Source organism: Zonotrichia leucophrys, chromosome 3, assembly GCF_028769735.1.
Source record: "Zonotrichia leucophrys gambelii isolate GWCS_2022_RI chromosome 3, RI_Zleu_2.0, whole genome shotgun sequence".
Lineage (NCBI taxonomy): Eukaryota > Metazoa > Chordata > Aves > Passeriformes > Passerellidae > Zonotrichia > Zonotrichia leucophrys.
This window is the reverse complement of record NC_088172.1, coordinates 89,481,546-89,495,167: the sequence shown is the minus strand read 5'-3', so window position 1 is coordinate 89,495,167 and position 13,622 is coordinate 89,481,546. Positions and strand designations below refer to the sequence as shown.

General features: G+C 40.4%; 1 protein-coding gene across 1 annotated transcript; it reads right to left on the bottom strand.

Annotated features, from left to right (window-relative positions):
* Positions 1-4,029: 4,029 nt before the first annotated feature.
* CNRIP1 (cannabinoid receptor interacting protein 1) lies at positions 4,030-13,622 on the bottom strand. The gene is made up of 3 exons (XM_064709201.1): positions 13,211-13,622; positions 12,387-12,531; positions 4,030-7,823 (listed from the first exon to the last, which is right to left on the bottom strand). The coding sequence occupies exons 1-3, from the start codon at positions 13,387-13,389 to the stop codon at positions 7,659-7,661; spliced, it is 489 nt and encodes a 162-aa protein (XP_064565271.1). The 5' UTR covers positions 13,390-13,622; the 3' UTR covers positions 4,030-7,658.

Genomic DNA, 13,622 nt, shown 5'->3' with positions numbered 1-13,622 from the left:
TGTATCAAGCACACTTTGTCTTGCTCTTCTCCTTTCTCTGCACCCCTCCACTCCAAATATTAGACTTTTTAAATGAAAATTGATTACTGAGTTGCTTTAGTTTATGAAATTACAAACCTGAACACAGTACACTGGATGAAATTAGTTTCCCTAATGATAGAAGGGCTGCATCATGAGTTGAACTCTAATGTTATAACACCAGGGAATCCACAGGAGATGGACAGGAAATTAGTCTCTATGTCCTGTGGTTCACTATGACACACTAAGAGAACAAAAAAGTTTTACTGTTTTTAGTATTCTTATGGCAGTGATTTCTGCAAAGCAACTGTGATCTGGAAGAAATGGCTTTAAATCTCTGAATCCTCAGCAGTTAATTTTCTTTTACTGGACCTGTGGGAATTGAAATAATTGTAAAAATACAGAGGAGAAAACTTACCAGAGCTGGATATTTACTCTTGACTGGAATGACTACTAATTTGCACTTGCTCATTTTAAATAAAGTCTTGTTTGAAAACTTGTAGACTATGGTTGAAACAATTTCAGAGATGTTCTGGTATTTTTGAAGTAATTTAGAGGACTGGTTTGTATAATCTATTGCAGATTGCATTAAAGCCTTTTCCTCCTTCCAGGAATTCTGCATTAAAGGGGCTAAACAACAGGTAACTCAGAGCTGGTCTGAGTTGACAGTCAGCCTACTTTTTTCCACTGCATCCTAAAGACCATTGTCTCATTTAATTTTTCATTTCTATGAGATTTTAATAAAGGCCGAGGTGGCAAGAAGGAGGTGGGCTAAAACTGATTCCACCCTTTTTTCTCCCCAATTGAAATTTTTTGTTAAGTAGTATAAAACTAGCTTGACTGTTGTTCAGTACCATAAGCAGCATGCTTGGCCTGGCTGAGCCGTGCCAACTTCTACTTGGAGTATTTCCTCTAATGTTTTGAGGAGAGCTGCTCTACACGGTACTGATGTACTCAGTTGCTATGCCCTCTGTGTTGGAGGTAAAAGGGCTTCCTTGCTCATTCCATACTATGGAATATAGTGCTGCTTCTCCCACCCTCTTGTATTATTACATTAAAAGTTCCTGAATGACTGAGGGCCTTGTATTTTGGAAATTGTCATTTACTCCAGAGCCTTCAAGGAAAATGAGTGATAGATTGAACAGCAAATGCTGAGAGAATAGAAAAGCTCTTCTCTCTCTCCATTATGGATGAAAGATGAGAGAGAGGGGATGTAGACAAGCAATGACAGGATGTGAAACTTGAGAAGCTTGAGATTAGTATGAAATCTGTGGAAAGTTACGGACACTGAGCTTAGTGAGCCAGAAGTTTAAAGCTACTTACCAGTAAAAACCACGGGGAGTTTAGTAGGAGATTTTTGAGGTTAGGAACAGTCTTTCTAGCAGAACTGAGAAGAAGTATTAAAGGTGACTGAGATGGAGACTACCAAAAGAGATTTTTGAGAGTTCTCTGCTAGTGTTATATTTTCATATGGAGACTCCTAGTGACTGTTTCCCCCAGTGCCTGTGGGTCAAAAGCACATTCTGAGATTCTCCTGTCTCTTTCCCATGACTCCAAGCCCATGCCCCTCTAATGTTTTCCCTTTAGATATCTGGACGGAAGCTGGTGTCTCTGATTAAGGCATGGTTCCTCATGGATTTGTAGAATAGAGTAAAAGGAAAAAATTGTGTACTTAGCTGTCCTAGTCATGGTTCTCCAAGAATAAAGGCTATAGGCAGACTGCAAGGTGGCAAATAATCTCCCGTTCTTGTGCTGTTTGGATTATCTCTCAGTTCTGGAGCTAAGTATATGGCAGCATTCCTTCTTTGCTTACTTAGCTGTGTTTGAGGGCTGCTGCTGGATTTGCAGGGCTGAAGCAGAAAGAAGTCAAAATTGATAGCTACTTTTATTAAAAGAAAAATACCCAACCCTTCAAAAAAATTTCCAGCTCTGTAAGTTCATTGTACAATTGATTCTGTATCTGTTTCTAGGTGCAAAATGTTAGCTCTTGCTTCCTGGAGAAAAAGAAATATATTTTCTAAGATAGAGTAAATGATCTGTAGAGGAAATCTTTTCACTGTATTTATAGCCAACAACCTCCCTGGAAGCGTTTCCTCAACTTCTTTAAGTTATATTTAATCTGTATTAAAATGATTAGGTCTAAATTCTTACAGTTCTGTTTTAAGCAAGTGAAGTTCATTCACATTTTAGCATATTAGGGCAAATTTGTCTCTCATGTTTATTCTGTATGTTTTGGTGGAACTTTGTAGCAGTAGTGCATTTGGGACTTTCGTTTTCTAAATCATCCACCTCCTACCCCCTCAAGGTAAGCAAAGCTCAGTGTAAACATTGTGAATTTAATTCATTGTGTAACCAGCACATTTATATCTGGCTAGTACCTTGTCCTGATACACAAAATGCTGCCAGACTTGAACAGAGTAGATGCATGATACTTTTTCATTTGTTTGTTTTAATGTTTTTCAAATCTTTGGAGGGTAGTCATATAGTTTCCATACAGAACAGGGATGACTGCAGTTGTGTTTTCATACCCTGGTGTTTCCTACATTTGCTCAGCTTACCTGTAGCATAGTATTTAGCCAGAGATGTCTCAGAAGCCAGAAGTGAAAGTTATACAGCTAATTTAAAAACTCCAACAGCCAGCAAATTAAAAAAAGGCACCAACTCAGACTACATATTCTATGCACAGAATTGGCCACAGCTTGTTCTCTCCAGTAAGTCTGAAATGTGGGAAGTGCCTGAGGTGAATCTGTTGGCATAGCAACTTAGTGAGCAGGAGAATGCCATCCATCACAGTCAGAAAAGAGTGTATGTTGTGATATTGCAGTCCTGCCACTTGTTTGCAGACCCTCCTTGTAAGTTATTAAACTCATAAAGATTCAGTTCAAACTTCTGAGAACATTTGGTCCCTGTAACATATATACTGTAGTTTCATGTGGATTTTACTGACAATGTTGTCACAGTCACTCCTGTAACAGCAGGCTCCCAACCTTGTCTTTACTGTGCTGAGAATGAGCAGAAGGTCCAGTTAACCATCAGGACAGTAATGTAGTTCTTGCCTTCATCATCATGCAGTAATAGTTTGCAATTTCTTCTCCCAGTATTGTTCAAAGGCTGCAGATCCTAGATGGGATACCAGGCTGTTCCTCACTATTGGAATAAAGGAAGTAGGAGTGCCTCTTCTCTGGGGGAGGGAAACAAAGGTGTTACAGAGAGCACGCAAAACACTGGTGCATGGATTGCACCATCAAGACTCAAGTTTGTCTGAGTGAGGACAAACAGAATATCAGAACCTTGTACCTGGTCAATGCAGACGTGCTGCCATGAATTGTTTCTTAAAATTTAATATTTTTTAGCATAAAAATTGATGGAGAGGCTGTCTATCACTGATTTTAAGCCATGTCTCCAATGGAGATCTGTTTGTCCATGTGCTCACAGTGCAATTCACTGTGTGTCAAAAGGTAACAAACTCCAATGACTGCAGTGGGATAACTCACAAAACCTTACAGTAGTCACAGAGAAACAATGCAGAGAGAACTGGTTTGTCTCTCCCTAGCTCGATGCCACCTTGTCTTCCTAATGCTGAAAGCCAAGGCTCATAGGGATTTGAAGCCTTAAATCTTGCTATCAGGGAGAGGGGGAAAAGGAAGCAGTCCAAGAAACGCTGGTGACAGCTGCCAAGCATGCAGCAGGGAAGGCCTATGGGCAGGAGTGGGTGTCTCTCCTGGCCAAAGGTCTGGATCAGCTACACCAAAGAGGACTTTGCAAGTCATTGCTTGTGAGCTTTGTAGAGTTCAGGGAAAACATGAATGTTGAAGGACTTGTTTTTCTGCTGCTTTGTGCTTCAGGGTTGACATAGCTATTAAAAAGATGCTCACTGCTTTGAATTTTGAAAGTCATTGCATTTGTTTCAGATCTCAGATAGAGGTTAGCATTTACAACATGCCACATCGTTACTTAATCAAAGCTTTGCATGAGGCTTTAGAAGAATGGAACACACAGCACATACATTAAAAAATTTTGCAGCACATTTATTAAAATTTTACATAGCAAGTGAGGGCAGTGCTCTTAAGCAAGTGAAAAAGAACCTCTCTTGTCATGCAAAAGCCTTGTATTACAAAACTTAGACCTTTATTGTACAGAAGTTCTGTTCACATCTTTTATACAAAGAATTATATAAATGAGGTCCTCTGATTATTTGCTAGTCTGGAATCAGTAAGGGTCACTGCATTTGCAAACCAATGGACAGAGCTTCAGCTGAAGCCAGTAAAACCTCTTTACCACGTGAAAGTTGAGACTTGAGGTGTATTACTTCTGTTTCATAAGCAGTCAGATAGTAGGAGATACCAAAGTCTGTAGTAGCTGCACTAAACACAAAGTGTTGTGCAAAATCTAATGATCTAATACTATAATAATAATAATGTGCAGGATCACAACTGTAATAGTCATGACTAATAACTTGCTTTTGAATCCTGTTACTCAGCAGGATCAAAGAGCTATCTGCTACCTCTAAATATAAATGAAAAAGTGACACAAATATTTGGAATGTTCATTTCATTTTTCTTATGAGAATGACAGCTGGACATTTCATGACAAAAATCTTGAAGTCTCTTATTTATAAAACCTCCAACTATGAGTGCTTTCTGGTTTCAGCTGGATTGACACATTGTCAGCATTTTCTGACATATATATTTGATCCTAGTGTACTGTGTCCTGAATTATAGTACTGAGTTCTGTATAAAAATGGAAATATTAATTCGAAAAAGCTGTGTAAAGAACAAACTTGTCTGGAGATTTAAATGCTGCTGACTGAATAATGCATCAAGCTGTCACAGCAGCAGTTTTGTAGTGACTCTATGAATATTCAACAGAGTTGTCCTGGATGAAAGCAATGAAAAACATTACTTTCAGGAAACAGCTGAAGTCTTGGGTCTCCTTTACCAGGAGCAAAAGTTTATTTTGTTAGCAAAGCACTTGGTGAACCAGAGGAAGTTGATGGGACTATTTTGCTTTACATGTGTGGAGTATCAGAGCTGGTAGTATGGATACTCAAACAACATCACATGAATAATCTTCTATTTAAGAATAATGCAAATCACATTTCTGTATGCTTAAACCTCACCCAGGGGAGGATATAAGAGCTGATAAATGCCATCCCCAGAGAAGTGATTAACCAATTCTCATCCTTTCTATCCCTGCTGCTGTCTATGAAAGGGGTGCTGCAATCCTCTGCAGCAATGTTCAGTCTTTGAATATGGGACCTGTGCAACAGTTGCTCTTGCTGATCTCTCCTTTATTTTAAAAGCAACTCGCTCCATCTGCAGCCTTTTTCTTCAGCATCCTCTCAACTGAATTGCTACAGGACCTGCTAGTTATAAGTGAAAAGATGCCCTATTTGGCATTAATGTGGGCAGGAGAATTTGCCTTAGGAAGAGTATACTTCCAGCTGGCTGAGAATAACAATCCTCCTGTGCCAGGATTGGCTGGATTTATTCATTGCAACATTTTTTAAATGCTGGAGAGCTAGGACACTGTGGATCTTACATTTTTTTTACTAGGACAGAAGTCTGTGAATTTATGTGTCACATGTATTGTGTGCCAGTGTACATATGTGTTCGTATACAGAAACAAAATGAACCAAAGTATGCAAATTATGGGAGAATAAAATCACTTTTCTAGCAATGTACAGACAGAACTGATTCACAGATGGAAGTCCAAAATAATTAAAGCATGTTCTCTGGAAACTTCTGCTAAAATGCTGTCAGTAGTACTTCTGCCTGAAGTGCAGATTTCAATTTGGTCAGTTCTTTTCATTTTGAAGAATTCTTGCTAAGAAAAGTCTAGGAAAGAAGTTAATGGAGAAGATTATTTCTAGATTTTCATTTCAGTAAAATTTGCCCATATAATATTGCCTTAGAATGGAGATGCAGCTGACCAGCTCACCCTTACACAGCTGGATTACATCAGTGCCACTGTCAGTTCTTTTGGCAGTAGAAATCTAGTAAAGCTAGAAAATTAGTAATTTTGATTACTAGAAAACTAGTAATCAAAGCCTTTTGATTAATAACTCAGTGGAAGAAAATATTTCTTTGCTAATTCAATTCTGTCCTAAGTCTTTACTTTTCACGCTATATTACTGGAACTAACTGCATATTATAAGTTCTTCTGAGTGTTATCACATTAACCATCTGCATTTTGGCACACTGGATCTGTGTTTCCTAGAAACAGTAGCTTTGGGTGAAGAACAGAAGGTACTTTGGACTGCATTCCCAGAAAGCACTGGCTGCCTACAACCTACTGTCTGATTTTCTAAAACCACTGCTTTTTTATATACAATGTTTTCAGCTCATTTAGATGGCCACAGTAGAGAAGAAATTGTTTAGGTCCTTTATTACAAAGATCAAAAGTCATGTTTACCATTTACATATACAATTTACAAATTATTCACAAAGGGAATAACAGATATGCAGGAACTGACAGCTTACTTCAACCCAAGCTGGGGACAGGACAAGTGTAGTTGTTTCCTTCCTTCCCTGTCTTTACAGAAATTAAAGATACATCTGTTTTGTGTTGTCTGTTTGTGTTAAACACTGATCTAGTGTTTATGAAGCACCTTTAGTTATAACTATGCAAATACTTGCATGCTTATCTTTATTTGAAAGACTGCAGTGCATGTATAAACATGCCCTGGGACCTGCACCTTCACACTACTGAGTGCTTGTTGGTCAGAAATCTTGTCAATGAATACAGTGGTCAGGCTTGAAAATGTCGATTTGTAAGATCTCATCAATGTGCAATTAAAATAAGAATGGAGTTTAATATCAGAACCCTTACTCTAGGAAATAAATTAGGTATGGCTGCTGTATCTCTCAAGGATATTATACGATCTTAAGATAGGTCATAGCCCTGTCGTTAGATGTCTTGGATAACACAATGGACTTATTGCTCTTCCTTCATCATGTTTTATACCATTTCCTAATGCTATTTCAAAGACTGGAAAACGTAACAAAAAATAATCCTCTTTAGGAGATTTGGTAAATTAGCAAACTTCACAGAATATCTTACAGCACTTAACAAAAGGGAGAATGAGTTCCAAATCCCTTGGTATGAAAGCATAATACCAACAGTGCATTAGCTGCCATTTAGCTAAACGTACAAGTAACCATATTTTTAATTTTTGGTGTCCACTGGGAAGACAGTACAACAAAATGCTTGAAGGAACACACCGATTTTGGAGCAAACACAAATGTAAATACAGAAATCACCAATGTGATGTTAATCCAAATTCTAAGCAATGAAGCAAAACACTTCACAAAAGTTGTTACATCTAGTCAGAATAATCCAAATACTTACAACAGTATTATGATATGACATCCTACCAAGCTATCAGATAATCCTTTACCATGAACCTTTCAGTATTCTCAGGGCGACAGATAAAGAATGTTGCAGGTGCCATGGTAAACTTAAAATACAGTAATAGGCAAATATTTTAGTGGCACCACCTGTATATACAATGTAGTTGCTGGAACCTTATGGACAAAGCAGTGTTACAGTATGCCTTTATTAAGGCTTCTTGCTGGTTTAAAAAGGTAGATTTTTTTTTTTTTAGGGAGATTGTCCAGCAGTATTGGTTTCCCATCTCTTCAGTGGAAGGTCTCTTTATTGATCCACATGAGACTGCGTGTTTCATTTGGTTTGCATTCGTACTCAATACTGCCAAAGCTGTTTCCCCACTGGCAATGATCCCGTTTGTGGTAGTTGTAGAATTTGACTTGCCAGACTGTCTCAAAAACTCCAATGTCATTAAACTGTGAGGAAGAGGGAATACCAGTGTTAGTGAGCTGATTATTTTGGTTTCTCTCTCATCCTGAGAAATAACACTTATGAAGCTGCAGAACATAAAACATCTGGTATAAGGATCATTGTTCCTCAGATCAATAAATCGAAGACCTGTAAAACCTGCTCTAGCAATCAGAAAGTCTTTTATGTTTAGCCACACATACTACATGAAGGATCAGATCCTGCATGTACTGTCCTCTTGCACTCACATCTGGGATAGGCAAGGGAGTAAAAATATTCAAGTTGCCACATGGATAAATGTTACTAACAACAAGAATCAAAACCATAATCTTTCTTAAGATGACACAGCTTGTATATACTGTAGATCATGTACCAGTGATCTGCAGTGATACAGACCATTACTTTACCTTTATACCATACCTAGAGACTGCAGTTGGGATTGGGAAGATTCTTCTTTTCCTCAGTCTGAAGCTTTTAATGTATCTGCATTTTGGAGTCTTGTATTTGTAGTGTATTGACTGAGATGTGCTGCTCTTGCACACCACTTACTACTTTCCTGGGATTCTATTCCACATTTTAAATGAGATTTGAGCAAGAGAATGTCTGTGTGCATATCTGCAACTGTTAGTTGGACTGTGATAGTGCAGCTGAGTAGTAGAAGCTAATAAAAAGATAATCAGCCTGTTTAGCAGATAAGTGTCTAATACAGTGAAGAAGTGAGAATTGACTTTAAATTGTCTGTGCATGCAGCTCTGAAGTGAATGAGACTGTGGCTACAATAAAAGCTCTATGGCTATAATAAAAAAGTTCTGTAAAATGAAGTTGTTTGTTGTTTTTCTTTTTTCTTTAAGTCACTCCTAGACACCTGTACAACATCAGAAAAACCTCAGTGAAGCTTTCAAGCATAAATTATGATTTCAGTTTTAATGGTAATGGAAAATTGGGGTTCCTATGCATTGAGACATTGCAGAGAATCTCAAGTGTGATGTGAAGCCTGTATGTATTGCCATTGGCCTTAAGCCAGTATGGCTTGTTGATTGTGTTATGTTGTTAGAAGATACTAGATAGTGAATTAAGTGCTACTGAATGGCACTGTTCTTCAGTATTTTTTCCCTTTCAGTATTTCCATCACTCACTTTAATGACAGCTTCTTCATTTGACTGTTTGTCATTCCTATCATGTGCCTGGGAGCTGATCTTTGATCATCTGCCTGCTATAATCACACTTGCAAAGTCAGTAGGAAAGCCCTTTTACAGAGAAATTGTTCCCGATTTACAAGCAGAGTCTTCTGTATCCAGATTTTTCAGAAGGACACATTTGTCATTGTTTTTTGAAATTAAAAATGTGGTTTGTAAGGTGCTGCTGTGTAACAGCCATTACTTTAAACCTTCCCTCCGCCCACCCTGGTAAGTTAAATTTAGCCTTGACAATAGCAGAAGTTGCTGTGTGCTGTAAGTGAAGGGGTTTTATTCGGCTCCAGTTACAAGTGTTACCTTGAAGAAGTAACAGAAACATTTCTGCCACTTCCTTTGACTAAGAAAGAATCAGATGTACAGGCTATTTTATCTCTCCCAGCAACTAAAACTTTAATTAAGGACTTTTTTTTTAATCAATCATCTTTGATAGTAGTCCTGTTACATTCATAATGCAAGACAGTAAAGGTTAAGCACAGTGGGTATTAGTGTGCACAGTCCACAAAACTTGTCAGAGAGAAGAATCAGGCACCCTCACTGTGGAAACTAAGGAAGAAAAGGCATTTCTAGGAACATTTTTAGAAGGTGATATGACACAAGAGCATAATTTCATTTCATTAATGTATGAAGGATCTGAATTTCAAAAAGATAGATAAAGAAATCAAATTTAATTTTCATTAATGACCCAGTTTGCTGAGCTACCCTGAGTAGTTTGACTGCTCTGGGTTTCCAGGAGAAGGAAAAAATTAATTGCAGAGCTTTTCTACTACCATGTGCCTCCCTCTGCCTGATACTTAGGACATGCAGAAGCTATGTGGCATAATGAACATTCTGCATCCTTAGAGCTCCTCTGAATTCCCATGGCTCCTACAGTTGAATCCTGGCTACTCCACTGAGCTTATATATGGGCATCCCCAAGGAGGAAGAATAGCCCTGCTCTTTGCAGGTCAGGCTTCATATTAAGTATATTTCCCAGTCTGCTCTTCTCTATCATCTGGTGCTGTAGGAGTTAATAGTTAACTAATCACTCCCTCTACATTTGCATGCTGAGATGATTTTATAGTTACTACTGTGAATGCCGTTCTAGCTTCTTTATTCAATCTTAGACTAGCCTGATCAAGAATAAAATGAGGCCCAAAGGCAGGCTTCTAACTTAATTTACACCATTTGCTAGACAGTTTAGCAGTTTCTGGATAGTCTGCATGATTGACCAGGTAACAGAAACATATAATCAGATTCTGGAATTCAGAAACAGGATTGCTGTTCAACATGTATAAACTCTGGCTGTCATGGGTCAGATGTCTACTAGCCAGTTAAAGCAGCAACACAAAGAATTAATTGTTAAAAGTTTCAAAGCAGATAGGAAAGAAGTTCTTATGGATCTTAATGGACCTTAAGTTATTCAGACACTAGATTGGCAATATCAGACTTGTTTTTGACTGCAGGACTGATCTCACAATGTATTTCTAATGTGAATTCAGTTTTTATGCCTAAAATAGTGTCCTTATCACCATAGGATGCATCAGGATTCTGTCTTAGAAAAGGAAGTGGAGGCTGAAGTTCCTCATAGTTGAGGGAAATAGGAAAATCTAAAGCTGTCTGCAATAAGCTCAGTTTTGAAGGTTCAGGAAGTAGGTATCCAAAGCAGTTTTCAGACTGATTTGTTCCCTAAATCTATTACAGCTCCACTTAGCTAAGCACTAAATGATGAGTTAAACATATAAATCCCTGTTGAGTTGTCTATATTTAATACTTAAAAGTATGATTTGTGGGTATCTAAGTCTGTACTGATGAACCTATCTATCAAGATCAGTTCCTAAAAGGAATTAAGGACTTGCTTAATGCTTGAAAATCCTATTAGCTTCATGGTTAATATCCCAGGATCTGATCTGTAAAAGCAGCTCTTTGGGCAAATATTGTGGCTTCTCATTCTGATGCTGCAACAAACCATGTCAGAGCTTGTCACTGAAAGTCAGAACCTCCTTACATTTTATCTTTGATTTGACTTGGTTTTCTCCAAAGGAAAAGTTAAATTTCTAGATTTTCAGAGTTCACATCAGTGCTGCACTTAAGGGTAAAGGTAACCAGCAAAACAGGGATGCCTGAATCAAAGCAGATGTTTTTTTGGGAATGCTGGCCTTTCTCCTCCTGGTGCAAGGTGAAATATAACTACAATGATCAACAGTAGCATCCAGCAGCTATGTTCAGTTTTTTGTGAAATAATACTATGTTTGGTTTTCCAGGGTGGTGGCTGTATATAAAAGTGATTAACATAATACTCCATATTAGTCTTAATAACCTACTATTGTGAAATAGTAATGTGATGTCAATCTCCAAAATTAAGTTAGGCACATTGTAATTATTAGAAACACCAAATGGAGATGTTACAGTTCTTATTCAGAAGAGGATTACCATACTGAACTATGATTCCAGAAAAGAAATACTGAAGAGCAATATGAAATCTTCTGTGCAGTAAGCAAACGTCATAAAATTCTGAAATTTGGTGCACTTGTTTAAGCTGGAACAGACTCTTAAGAGAGCTTCAGATGAAGATGGCTTACTGCCTTGATTCCTTTTTTTGGTAGAGAAGACATGGAATAAACAGCAGGAATCCCTCACAGCTATAATCAGGAGAAGAAACAAAACTGCCAAAACTGAGCATACCACCCAAAGAGTGCTGTGGAAATCTGTCTGTCTTCATGTTTTCTGTTAGCTCTGCGGCCTTGTGGGCTGGAGCTTTTGTCATCTCACTGTGGGGCCATGGAGTCTCTCTTTAAGACTGGGGTGAGGAGCCACTTAAATATGAATTTAGGTTTGTGGGTGCAGATAATGGAAACATATGGGAAAAGAGAGAAGACAGCCTTGGGTGTTCTTCTGCATGGTTCTAGTCTCTAGCAAGTCCTCAGGCATGCTGAAGGTGACAGATTGAAGGGGAGAGCAGTCACCCCTTGTGCTTGGGACATGCTCTGTGCCAAAAAAAATGGTGCTGCCAGGGAAAAGAGGGTCCCTGTATGCCAAGGGATTGGACCTCTAGCCAAGAACCTCAGTGGAAGCTGCCTGATATGTATAGTATGTGCTATAGAAGGGGTGGGATGTTCAGCACACAATTCTTTCTGCTGCAGCATCCCAAAGGGTTTTGCAGGTCTCTAGAAAACCTTATACTTCCTCCCGGCCCTTGTTGTTTGCTTGGGAGAGAAGGCAGCAGGATTTGTCTTTTCCAGCTATGTTCTGGCCAGCAACCTTAGTGACACAAAGCAAAGAGGAAGGCAGCGGCTGCAACCAGACTTTGCCCTGGAACATTTCACCACACTCTCTCTGGGAGTCAACCCCCTGCTGCCCTCCCTCATCCTCTCATGCCAGGCTTGGAGAACCACATACCTGCATGTTCACTTGGATGGGCTGTCTCTCCCCACTTTTGGTATGGGGCACCCCCTCGGTGTCATAGATCCCTGTGTAAGAGGCCACTTGTGCATCACGGGATTTTTCTTCCAGTGGGACATTAACACCGCCGATGCCCATGGTCCTACAAAAAGACAGGATCCAGCCTTTCACAGCCCTGAATTCCCCCTTCCTTGGCAGTTTGAAGCCAGCACGTGGGTTTGCAGCTTGGTAGCCTCTGTACTGGGAAAAAGCTTCAGGCATTTTAGCAGACCTGCATGTGCTGCTGACTCATTGGGGCTCCTGAAATATGCCAGGGCTCTGCAGTCACCCAGGGAAGGAGTAGAAAGGAGTGGCAGGCGGGATCTGATTTCGAATGGATCGGGAGAGGTTAGTTGAATCTCTTCGGCGGGGCCGCCCCTCCACACAGAGCTGGTTCCCCATCTGGTCCCTGTCTCTGCTTTGCCACGCCGCAGCGAGGCTTGGGCATTGTGTAGGAGGGGCTTCTTCCTCCAGCGAAAGCCGCGGGGAAGGAAGGAGAAAAGGAGCTGGGCTTGAAAAATCTCCGTTAGAAAGTGGGGAGGGAGAGGGAAGGCAGCGATTCCCAAAGGTGGCCGCCCTCAGGCCAGCCAGGCGGAGCACAGGGAACAGCTGGCGAGGGAGCCAGAAACGGGGCCACCCAAGTAAAAGGGCGGGGAGGGAGAAATCACGGGAACCCCGCGCTGACAGCCTGCCAGGAAAAAACATTAAACGTCTAAAAATAAAGCAGCAGGGAGGGAGAGGAGGGCCGGGGGAGCCGCCCTGAGGAGGACGGCCGCACTTACGTGGCCTGGACGGTACCGGGTCGGAGGGACACCTCGATCTTGTACTTGGCCCCGGTCAGCAGCTTGATGGTGCGGTTCTGACCGAAGCGCTGCCCGTCCACCTTGAAATACACGGCGCCGTCGTTGGGCTGGATTTTGAGGGAGACGCTGATTTTCACGAGGCCGGGGATGTCGCCCATCGCTTGCGGCCAGAGGGGCCTGTGGGCTCTGCGCGCGTCTCGCCCCTCCGGGAAAAGGCGGCTGGCCGGGAGCGAGGGAGAGGAAGAGGAGGAGGGAGAAGGAAGAGGAGGGGCTGCCGGATCCCAGCCAACCCAGCCCTTCCCAAAAGCAGCGGATGAGATACTTGATTATTTATTCCCTCCCATTAATCACGGCGTAGCATCTGGCGGTTGATGTCTTTCCCCCTCTTCTT